This window comes from Hemitrygon akajei, chromosome 1 (assembly GCF_048418815.1).
Source record: "Hemitrygon akajei chromosome 1, sHemAka1.3, whole genome shotgun sequence".
In the NCBI taxonomy this organism is placed as follows: domain Eukaryota; kingdom Metazoa; phylum Chordata; class Chondrichthyes; order Myliobatiformes; family Dasyatidae; genus Hemitrygon; species Hemitrygon akajei.
Genome location: NC_133124.1, coordinates 56,250,272 through 56,262,795, shown reverse-complemented (window position 1 = coordinate 56,262,795; position 12,524 = coordinate 56,250,272). Strand labels below are relative to the sequence as shown.

The 12,524-nt window shown below is 41.3% G+C and overlaps 1 protein-coding gene across 3 annotated transcripts in view; it reads left to right on the top strand.

The window, feature by feature from the left end:
• abhd3 (abhydrolase domain containing 3, phospholipase) overlaps nucleotides 1-12,524 on the top strand; it is an 87,656-nt gene that overhangs the window by 54,853 nt on the left and 20,279 nt on the right. For 2 of the 3 annotated variants that reach the window (XM_073043557.1, XM_073043538.1), the window contains exons 5-6: nucleotides 4,485-4,597; nucleotides 11,830-12,003. In XM_073043557.1, the coding sequence (XP_072899658.1) occupies nucleotides 4,485-4,597; nucleotides 11,830-12,003 (287 nt within the window). The remainder of the gene's footprint in view (nucleotides 1-4,484; nucleotides 4,598-11,829; nucleotides 12,004-12,524) is intronic. The other variant, XM_073043548.1, reaches the window with a different exon arrangement.

Below are 12,524 nucleotides of genomic sequence, written 5' to 3'. Positions count from 1 at the left end.
AGTTGAACCGCCGTCTTGGTGCCCGGTAAGCACCCGTGGGTCGGAGGCAGGGCGAGGTGGCGCCGACAAAGATGGCCTGCCTCGCACGAGGCGGGCAGGCAAGATGGTGGCGACCTAGATGGCGACCCCCATGCCTCACACGCAGCGCTGCTCGACCCCGCTTGTGGTTTGGACTTACAGGCCTTGGCGAAGTGGCCCTTCTTGCCGCAGCTGGAGCAGGTAGCTTCTCGGGCCGGGTAGCATTTTCGGGGGTGCTTTTCGAGTCTGAAGAAGTAACACTGCGCGGACTTGTGACTGGCAGCAGCTGTGGTCGACTCGCTGGCGGGTTGTGGGGACTTCACAGACTCGCACCTGGCAGCAGCCATGGTGGATTCGCTGGTGGGTTGCGGGGATTTCATGGACTCGCGACTGGCAGCAGCCGAGGTTGACTCGCCGGCGGGTTGCGGTGTCTGCAGCATCCATGGGGCCGGCGGGAGATCGCGCGCCTGGACAGCGTCAGCGTTGTGCAGAGCGGCCTCCAGCATGTCGGCCAGCTCAATCGCCGAATGTAAGGTAAGATTAATGTGTTCCAGCAGCCGCTGGCGCACGTACACTGACCTGATCCCCGTATCGAAGGCGTCTCTGACTAGCAGATCTACATGCTGTTCCGCCGTCAGTCCCCTGCAGTCGCAGACCTGCACGAGTATCTGTAGGGCTCAGACAAACTCAGCACTCGACTCTCCGGCCCGCTGCTGCCGTGTCGCTAAGCGATGTCTTGCGTAGACGGTGTTCACCAGCCGCCGGTATTGCCTTTTGAGGGCATCCATCGCACCCTGGTAGTCCGTTTGGTCTCTGATCATGGAGTAGACTCTTGCACTGACTCTGGAGAGGAGAACCCTGTGCATCGTGGCAGGATCGGTCACATGCATCTCCTCCAGGTACGATTCAAAGCATGCTAGCCAGAGTTTGAAAGCATCACCGGCTTCCTGGGATTGAGGGTCGAGATCCAATAAAATGCTCCCCATGTTTTAAAATTGCTGCTAATAAAATTGAGGCACCATCAATAACTCTTGGAGACAGGAAGTGAACGATAGGCTTTTATTAGCAGCAAAAGGGACCATGATACCTCGGAGACTGAGGGAGGAGCAGTGCCCCAATCGTCTTTATACAGGGGTCTGTGGGAAGAGCCACAGGAGCAGTCAGCAGAGGGGCGTGTCCAGACAGATATACATAGTTTACCGCCGTAGTTATGAGCCAAATTTCAGGGATCTAGCAGGAAGTATTCAGCCCCAGTCATCACACTGAGTGCAACAGTCAATTTTTATTAATTTATTTTTCGTGTTGAAATAAAATTAAATAATGAGACTTAGAATTAAAGGTATGAAGTATTGTAATATTCTTAAAGAAAGACAGCTATGGCCTGTTTGATATGCTAGTTACAGTGTTTTCTTGGTTGAATTAGTTTGAAAGTATGACAAAAGCATTTTATGTAATTCAAATACAATTAGCCCAAGTAAAAGGCCTCAAGTTGGAAGTGCAATCTGAGCTGTTCTTTCTCTAAACGATTCAGTAGGTCGATCTTGCCTTTCACTAAGGCCAAGGTAGGGGGTCTTGGGCTTAAAAAGGTTGGTAACACTCAGTTCTCAAATCGGTTAACTCAACCTCTCTTTGTGCTCGCCATTGCCTTTTACAGTTTAAGATTGTTCATAGAGCCCATATGTCTAAATCCAAACTATCTCGATTCTACCCTGGCATTAGTCCGCTCTGTGATAAATGCAAGAGGGGCGCGGCCTCTCTCATCCATATGTACTGGCTCTGTCCTAGCTTGGAGAAATTCTGGAAAGATGTCTTCACTACATTATCGGGTATTCTGAATCAGCACCTAGAACCAAACCCCTTAATTGCTCTGTTCGGTTTTTGGGGCGAGACAGATTTATGTCTGGGTCCGACCAAATGCCGAATACTATCCTTTGCCTCTCTCCTGGCTAGATGCTTGATCCTCCTTAGATGGAGAGATGTTGCCCCGCCCACTCATGCGCAATGGCTTAACGACATTATGGCCTGCTTGGACCTCGAAAAAATTCATTATTCAGTTCTTAATTCGGATCTAAAGTTCCATAAGGTCTGGGGACCTTTTATCGAGTACTTTCATAACCTTCCTCTTGACTAGGGTTTTTTTTTCCTTTTTTTTTCTTCTTTTCGGTCCCTTGCTTTCAGCTCCCTTTTTTTTCTGGTAGTAGGCATTATTATCCTCTGTTGCTAAGTGTATTCACAGTCTGGGAGTTTGACTGTCCTGAACTATACTCTTTATACTGTGTGGTGGTTGGTCTGGAGTTGTTGTTGTTTTTTTTCTTGTGTTGTGGGGCTTGGGGAGGACACTAAGCTTACTTGTCTTTAATTTAGGTGCTTTTTTGTTAAATTCTCTTCCTTTGTAGCATATTGTTATTGTATGCTTAATTTTGCACTGTATTAATGCTCCTCATTGGGATTTGGGGTTTTTAATTTGTAAAATGTTTTGAAAAACTAATAAAAACATTTTTTAAAAAAAGGTTGGTAACCACTATTTTACAGTAACCACGCTGATGTTGACTTATTTTATCATTAGTCTCCAAGTACCCCAAAACCTCATCGGGTTCAAGAGAGTGCAGAAGAGGATTAGCAGGACTATGCCTAGTTTAGAGAGTATGCGCTATAACAAGTGGTTGGACAAACTTGGGTTGTTTTCTCTGGAATGTCAGAGGCTATCTATAGACAGACAGCATCTTTTTCCCATGGCTGAAATGTTTAAGTCATAGGGCATGTATTTAAGGCAAAGGTGGTAGGTTTAAAGGAGATGCAAGGGGCAAGTTTTTACACAGAGTGGTGGGTTCCCGGAATGCGCTGCCCGGTACATTAGATACATTAGATACATTAGAGACTTTTCAGAGACAATTAGATAGGCACATGAATGTGAGGGAAACAGAAGGATATGGACTTTGCACACTTTATTGTATGGCCAAATAGCCAAGTTATCACATTCTCAAGTTCGCCAACGACATATCAATGGTGGGGCTCATCACTAACAACGATGAGATGGCCTACAAAGAGCTCGACACCTGGTGCCAAGCAAAAAACCTCTTTCTCAATGTTGACAAGACGAAGGAGATGGTTATCAACTTCAGGAGAGCTGGCACACTCACACCCCTCTTTACATTACTGGCACAGCAGTGGAAACTGCAAAGTTTCAAACCTCTAGTTCACTTCACATCTCACATAACTGCACATGGTCGCAGAATATATTATACACATTTAGGAAAGATTACCAATGCCTCTACTTTCTGAGGGGGCTGAAGAGAGTTGAGCATGCATATCTATACTCAGTTATTCTGTGCTGTAGACAGCATCCTGACAAGCTGCATCACTGCATGATACGGACACTGCACTGTGGTGGACAGGAAAGCTCTACAACAGGTAGTCAAAACTGCCCAATGCATCACCAGTCAAGGACATGTATAAAAAAAGGTGCTAGAATAGAGCCAGTAACACCATGAAGGAACCCACACACCCTGCTCATGGGCTGTTTGTTCCACTCCCATCAGGGAGGAAGCTACATAACAGCCACACCAGAAGCACCAGACTCAAAAACAGTTATGGTACTTTTCCCAACCAGTAAGGCTAATCAACACCTCTACCCCTCCATAACTCCATCCACCACCACTACTTCATCATTCCTGTCAGTCACCTTATGTCCAGACACTCTTGTGCTTAGCATCGCTTTCTGGACATAAAATCAATCTATGTATGTATGTATGTATGTATGTATGTATGTATGTATGTATGCCATCTATGTATTTCAATTTATTGTGTTTTTACTATTATTGTGTTCTTTATCTTATTGCATTTTTGGTGCTGCATCGGATCTGGAGTAACAATTACTTCATTCTGCCTTAAACTTGTGTAATGGAAATTACATTAAACAATCTTGAATCTTAAACCTTGTGAAAGCACAAGAGATTAGTTCAGTTGGCCATTGGATTACTAATTTAATTGATTCAGCACAGCTTTGCACCCCAAAGGGTGCTGTACTTTTCTATGTTTTATGTACTATCTATCACTAAAACTTCTTTTAAAAGAAGTAAGTTTTATTTAACTAGTTTATTTCTCAGCTGTTACGATGGGCTTTCAATTCATGTGTTTGAAACAATTGTCTAGTTATTTGTTCAAAAACTGCATGACAATGCCACCACATCCTACTTCTAGGTAGAAAATGTGAAACATTTTTCAGTTTAATATTTATTTCCAGATCTAAGTAATTTGGAAAATTATCCACATTTTAGAGAACATCTGCTATACTTGAAAATTGTGATCATTTTCACTAGAGAATCTTGCTTCAGTTTTAAATTTATGGTTGTACAAAGAATTCGAAACATAGTAAATTTGGGACATTACACCTGATAATGATTAACTTCTTTCTGCAATGGGATCACCCGCATTACTTACACTGTCACTTTGTATGACTGGTCTAGACTCCCAGAACTTACTGCGCAGCAAACACTGAAGATTTGGAAATGGCCATTTTGCATATACAGAATGCTTTTCCAGAAGCACCTCTGATGGCAGCTGGAGCCTCAATGGGCGGGTGAGTTCCCTATGAACAAAATGAGAACATAGTATGCTGATAAACATGCCATAATGTGTGGGGAAATTCAGAATCCATGAGGTGAAAGCAAATGATCCAAGACATTCCAGTGGATTTCAAGTGCAAACACAAGGAAATCTGCAGATGCTGGAAGTTCAAACAACAACACACACAAAATGCTGGTGGAACACAGCAGGCCACGCAGCATCTAAAGGGAGAAGCGCTGTCGACGTTTCGGGCTGAGACCCTTAGTCAGGACGAATGAGACCATCCTGACGAAGGGTCTCAGCCCGAAACGTCGGCAGTGCTTCTCCTTATAAATGCTGCCTGGCCTGCTGTGTTCCACCAGCATTTTGTGTGTGTTGTCAGTGGATTTCAATGTAGTTTAGAAAAGATTGTGCATATTGAGATGTAGTATCAATTAGGTGGAGCAGGAAACCATTTAACAAACAATTATATGACACCTTATCATGTCACTTGAGGCATCTTAAATATCCACATGATCATTTGCTGTACATTGAAAATTCATCATATTTGTTACGCAAAACTCATTTGAATGCTGCATGAGGTAACTGAATGGATTAAAGAATTATCTAGTTATCTGGCATCATATCAGAAGAACAAATAGTTTATAGTGAATGTGTAACTCCAAACCTGCTCAAATTTAGTTGTGTTTTTTTTTCTGTCAGCATATCAATTAATCCTATAGTGGTCTGGAGCCTCATTGAATACAATTGTAAATCAGAGTTAGGGCTTTAACATTGTGTGTTTATTTCTTTTTTGTGCTCTGAAGATCCAACCAGTGATTAAAGCCTAAATAAATGGAGGCTTAGGTCAGAAAAAAGCATATTTTACCACAGTTTCATTTTCTTCAGTCTACAGGCTAACCTACTTCTGTACTTGTTCTTATGATATGATTCCCCAGCAACACTGTACAAGGCCAAAATCCAGGAGGCTTTTCACTCTTTAAAACTCTCCATGTCTGTCTCCTGTGTTATGTAATTATTTGAAGTCTGTCTCCCTCATCAGGCCTGTCTAAGCAAATTTTTAATTAGTTTGATCTCAAAAGTTGTCTGATATTGCTTTATTTAATTCTTTCATGGAATTTTAACCATTATCTCCATATACAGAATTTAATACATATCCACAAAGTCTTTGAAATAACAGTGCGGAACTGTTTTATTCAACTGCTGTGGTCTGTGTGTAAAGTCTTCCAGTAATTTTATTATATTGTGAATTCAAGGACAGGGACTCAGCTAGATCAAAGAATCAGATTCATGTCCATTTGACAAAATGGAGCTATCTAGATTACTTCATTGTTCCAGCATTAGGCCATTGTTTTATAGATCATGTCTCCTGGTTTGCTAATCAGGGCACCTTCTATTTGTGATGAGGGGTTTTGCCTTCTCCATCCTTTCAAGAAATGACTTCTGGATCTCTCCATTCTTTGGATGAAAAAACATTTTCTTCTAACTTTTCTACCAATTGACTAAATTCTATGCCCAAATTTATTGCTTGTTTTGTCAAAGAAGAAAGGTCTTTCCTGCACACACAGTCTAAGCCCTTTAAAAATTTTATTTATCTCAATTAAATCTCAATGTGCCATAGTAAGATGGTACATGGAAAGAGGCCCTTCTGTCTAAAGAATCTGCACTGATCATCACACACCCATTTTACACTAATTCCACATTGATCCTTTTTTCAAATTCTCCCCACATTCTGTTCAACTCTCACCAAAACCCAGATTCTACTATTCACCTACATAACATGGGCAATTTACAGCTGTCAATTAACTTTCTAGCCTGCATCTCTTTGGGATGTGGGAGGAAACCAGAGCACGCTGGAGGAACTCCACAAGATCACAAGGAAAACATGCAAATTCCATGCTGAAAGGACATAAGGTCAGGAGTGACCCCATCTCTTTGGTGCAGGCTCTACTAGCTCTGCACTCCTTCAGATGATCTTTTTTAATATGCCCAGCCTAGTCAGTCACTTATAACTATTATACTTCATCCCTTGCAACATTTTAGTACAATTCATCCAGGACCTCTCTAGTGATATCACACACTTCCTGTGATGTGGTGGCCAAAACTCTATAAGGTACTTGAGCAACAGTTTAACACAGTCTTTCTCAAACTGTTTGCCCTGGAGGAACCCTTGAAATAATTTTCAGGTCTCGGGGCACCTCTGCATAAAAATTATTCTATCTACAGCTCACGGTCCATTAGCATGATCAGTAAGTTGTAGATATAATAACCTAAAAATAATTGTCATTTCTCTTTTGAGTAGAGAATAAATTTTCGCCAACCTTTCTTGAAAAAAAACAATAGTTAGGCTTAGCTTGCCTTTCTTGAAATTAATCTCTTTCTTTCCCTTTCATAAATTTTAAAAACTCATAAAGCAAACCAAATAAATTTCTGTTTTCAATAAGACTCAAGACTTTCTGATATCCTTCCTCACTCACAAGCCCAAGCAGCAGTGGAAACATTTCAAGATTTTCTTTCAAAGTGTGATTTTTCTAAACAATTACCTTTTAAATCCATAAGTCTTGTGCCTTGAAGTCAAAACATTTTCTCTAGGGCCTTACAGAGACTTGTTCAACTGGTTCATATGATGAAAAATGTCTGCTAAGTAGGCTAGTTTGTGCAGCCATTCTTCATTGTCAAAGCACTCAGCAAAATCTGGCCTTCTATTTTCTTGAAAATACTCCTGCAATTCACCTTTCAGCTCAAACACCCTGTTTAGAACTCTTAATAAACCACCATTTTTCTGTATGTAACAGGAGATTGGTGTGCTCTTTGTCCAGGTTTTCCTACAGTTTTTTAAACATTCTTGAATGAACTGGATTTTGTTTAACAAAGTTAACCATTTTTGTAGCAACGTCCAGAACATTTTTCATTTCATCTCCAAGAGTTTTTGACATCAGCATCTCTCTGTGAAGAAAGCAGTTTTTAGTAGCAACATCAGGATTTTCTTTTTTTAACAAGAGAAACGAAACCTTGGAGCCAACCATTGATGGGACACCATCAGTACAGATACCAACACAGTTCCTCCAAGCCAGACCTTTTGTTTCCAGACATGAAGACCAAACATTAAATATATCTTGGCCTTTGCTTGTTTCAGGCAGCTCTTTGCAAAAGGAAAAGTTTTCTTGAATTTCACCAGCATTTACAAATCTTACAAATACTATGACGTGACAATTATTGGTGAAATCTGTTGACTCATCAACCTGGATAGACAAGCTATAGTTTTTCAATTTATCACACAAAACCTCTTCAGCATCATTGACAAGTCATCAATATGTTGACTTATCATGCTGTTTGAGAGTGAAAGCTTTTCAACCTTTTCAATTTCTCATCCTGCATCTTGTCCAAACACAAGGGTTAATAAAATATAAAAAACAACATAATAAATAACTAAACAAGAAAACTGCAAAAAATGTGAAAACTGCACAATTCGCCTCTAACCTACACAATTCACCTTTTACAATGTTTTCAAAAGCAAAGTGGCAGACCAACTGTTGAGTTTCAGCATGAAAAAATTCCTTCTTTTGAATGAAAATTTCCCTCTAATTTTCTACTACACTGGTAGAGTTAGTTTACTCCCATAAGTTAGTCAGTGGGTGCATAAGAGGGAGTTGTGGGAGATAATTCGGGAGGAAGAGGCTAATGTCACAGCCCAAGTTGGATGAGTCCATTCAATGTTTGGAAAATGCACTTCACACTCCTCATCAGCCTCCCGTCCTCCCCTACATGCAATACAGTGCTCACCATTTATCAATGGTGTTTCCTATCTTACATCAAAAACTGAGCATATGGTCCCACAGCGCATTGGCATACTGGACAGAGATCTCTAACAAGATTGCTAACGGGCTGCTCAGATACTGCCCACCACTGCGAGCGCTAGCATTGCGTGAAGTTCAAAAAACAATGTTTATTTCTTTTATCATGATCTCTCGCAGAACCCCCGACGATCTCTCACAGAACCCTGGTTCAGAAACCCTGGTCTAACCAGTGTTGAATATAGTCCTGCCATCCCTGCTCTTTTGTTCTATATTCCAGGTCAATAAATGCATGTATCCAATATGCCCTCTTAACTATCTTGTCTACCTCTCCCACATTCAGGAATCTGGAATCATGTATATCATCATCCCGCTATGACTCTACATTTCTTAATACCTTTGTGGTTCAATACCCTTATTTCCCATTACCTTTCATTTTTCATTTACGTGGCTTTGTAACCAAAATAATGATGGCCTTATCATTTTTAGAAATCAGTCCTATTGTAGAAGCTTGCGCTAACTTAACATACCAAAACACAAACTGTGCAGCAATGAGCATGTTATTGCTTAGTGAATATTGCTTGATAGTGCTGTTAGCAACAGCTATGTTCTTTTGTTTCACTGGTTCAGAGGGTGGCATGGTGGCACAGCTGTTAGAGAAGGGATCCGGGTTCAGTCCTAAATTCTGTGTGGAGTAAACTCTGCATGACCGTATGCCATTCCTCCCAGTGCTCAGGAACTTCTTAGATCCCAAAGAATCTCCTGAGGCCTTCATTGGTCAGGGTTGACCATGAATGTTGTCTCCTACCTGTCTAGATGCACTAGACAGGGCAGTACAATATGGAGAGCAAGCTGTTGTCCATGTAGGAAACTCCCCATCTCCAAGCATCTGATAACCCAAAGGAACAAACGGCAGAGACTGATACAGTTTGGCACCAGCAGCATCACAGGAGTTGCCTGTCAAAGTTGAGCTCAACACAAGACTGCTTTAGGGAGTCCAACACTGGATTTTTCCCTCAGGATTTACTCCCGGAGCCTTCCCCATAAGTGGGTATACCCAAGGCAGCGGAGATTTGAAATTAGATGAGCTGCCAGCCACTGCTGACGAGCCCCATCTGCCCAAAGCAACTGGTTTTAAGGCATCAGTAACCTGCCTTTACCCCTTCTCCTGACAAATGAAACGGTTCTGCTGGGCTTAGTAGCCACACATGAAGGCCATGAGTTGTACTTGGTTGTCAGAGGCTATTTGAGTCACTCACCATTTAATAGGTAGTGGGAGCTTATCCCCATTAGCACACCTGGCTATAACAATCTTAAGGAACCATCCCAAAAAACAATGGTAGGTTAATTGGCTACTGTAAATTATAGATAAATGGCCGAAAGAGTCAAAGGGATGTTGATAGATATGGGTGAGAAAGAATGAGTCACATGGGCACAGGAAATAAAGAGAGGGCAAAGGGGACTAACGTGATTGCTCCCTTGGAAGCCAGTATAGGCCAGATGGGTTGAATGGGTGCCTTCTGCATTGTTATAAATATAAAATTAATTTTATAGTACAACTTGCCAGGTTTGGGTTATCCTTTTGGGTAGGATAAACCTTAATAATTTCCTATATTGTTGGACAATGCCATTGCTGTGCTGTAAATTAACAACCAAAACAAAAGTGCTGTTTGTTCTGTAATACAAGTCCTTAGTGCTACTCTAAGGATATTCCTAAAACTGGCTGTATTGGGTGCTGGGGATTTTTGGAGGAACCAAGATAGACTACTGATCTGGTGTTTTAAAATAGAAATAGTTGCATATCTTCCAGCCTTTGCTTTTGTATTTACAGGCTATTTTTGAGAATTCAACTGCATGAGTTAACTCCACCTCCTGCTAGTTATGTAATTATTCAGCACAAGATAACATGACAAGCTTGCTGAGTTTTGATTGTGTGATCACCTGACTCTATAGAGGATGCTTTCACTGTGCTATAGCATTACCAGCCTAGCAGCTTTATTCTACAAATCTCCTCTGTTCTTCCTTGAATGCTCCTCATTCAAGCCGGTACGGTCTCCAGCTTGAATGAGGAATGTACCGGGCCGTGAATGTACAGACTGTGCTTCTGCAAAATCTGCTTGCTGCTTGGGGCCCTCAGACTCTACAAAAAGCCTCTGTACATTTTATCTTGTTAAGGAATTAGATAACACTGAGAAGGAGACCATTAGAAATAGCCTGGAAGATGACCCATTCACAGAAAGATTAAAGTAAAATTCCAACAAGGTTTATGGGGTTAATGTCAATGATTCTATGCCAGAGCTTCAACCTCAGCACAAATCCTGACAAATTTCCAGCAGAATAATACAATGATCTCAGAAAAGGGAAGGTTTGAAATTCCAAATAAAAATGACTTCTTCCATTTTATTTTGCAGTTTAATTGCAACCAGTAATAATAAATAAATACATCCATTTCTGACTGTCATTTCTGGTAAAAAAAAAAGTAATGAAGTATATGCATCTAACTGTAAGCAACATGTTTTTGCTGTTTCTCTTTTTGTGCTCTGGAAGTGTAATTATCTCCATGTTCCCCTCCCCCTCCCATTTGCATTTTAAGGGTGGGAAAATTGCATTGGCACCCAAGACAGTGGTCTGAACTAACCATTAAAATAAAAGCAAAGTTGGTGGTATCTCATCCTCTGAGTTTCCCTCAGTCAGAGGAAGGTGACACAAGGAACAGTTTCGACTGCTTCAGAATCCACTTTCTTTTGGTGAAGAACTTGATTCCTAACTAAACAGACTACAGCGTTGAAAGCCAGGGTCACCAAAATAAATAATTTCTTCTTTAAATCTTGACTTCATCCAAATTGGAATTGAGCATTCTTTATCTATTCATTTTTTGGGATTGGGAACTACTTGCAAGACCTTCATTTAGTGCTCATCCTTCATAGAGCATGGAAAGGTGGTGGTGGTGAGCTGCCACCTTGAATCCCTGCATTGGTCCTTGTGAAAATAGATTCAAGTTCACATTTATATATCACATATATACAACGAAACGTGTTATTTGCATTAGCAACCACGTGCATCCAAACACGTACTGGGGACAGCCTGTAAGTGTCGCCACACAGTCTGGCACATTGCACACAATGTTCAGCAAAGAACACAGGTGGTTGGAGAGTTGGTGGGTGCTATCAACGTAGCCTGGTTGAGTAGCTGTAGCTCCTTTTACTTGTTGGAGCTGCTGTACATTCATGCAGATAACAGGACAGTATTCCATCATGTTCCAGAATAATGCCTTGTAGAAGATAGAAAGGCGTTAGCATATCAACGGGCGAGATACATGCTACAAGATTCTGAGGAGGATATAGCCATTACAGTTATGCAGCCGGTCCTTAGTAAGCTTAAATCTTAGTAACAATATAATGAGTTGTTAAATCAAATTAATAAGCACATCTTCATTTCGTGCCTGATACAGAATGCTGCTCTTGAATTACCTGTGTAAGATTGGTCAACAGTCTCCACTGAAGGCAGCGGTAGTCTTCTCCATTGGCTGGGATGTATTTGCCTGCACGGCTTCCCTTGAGAAACCACTTAACCGGATATTATTTAATTACTACTTAGCCCATCGTCTTAAAGCTTCTGTCTACAGGTTGGTATTTGAGGTGCAGGGAGGGTTTTGCAGTGATATGACATGTTTATTTTTCTAGCAGTTAAACATTGAAGTTAGAATTATGCCACCACAGATTATTAAAATTAATTTCTAGTTATCAGCGAACATTTTGGGGTGAATCACAAACAGGGTCTGCTCAAGAGGTACTTTTCTCCAGTCTAAAGGAGGAACTTGTTGTAAGGAGACACAAGAGACTGCAGATGCTGGAATCTGGTTCAAAAATATAAACCTGGAAGAAGTCAATGGGTCAAGCCTCAGTGGATGAAAAAGAGATGTATCACATTTTCAGGTTGAGGTTCTGTATAAGGACAGGGTTAGGGTGGAGGAAGAGGAAAGATGGCCAGTACATTGAAGTGTGAAGGGGGGATGGGCAATAGCAGGTATGTGATGTTGGAAGCAGATGAGGAGGTGATTGATTCACAGATGGAGCTAGAAGTGAGAGAGAGAGCTGGACAAGGAGAGAGAATCTGAGTGGATTGGTGAGAGTGAGAGAGGAACAC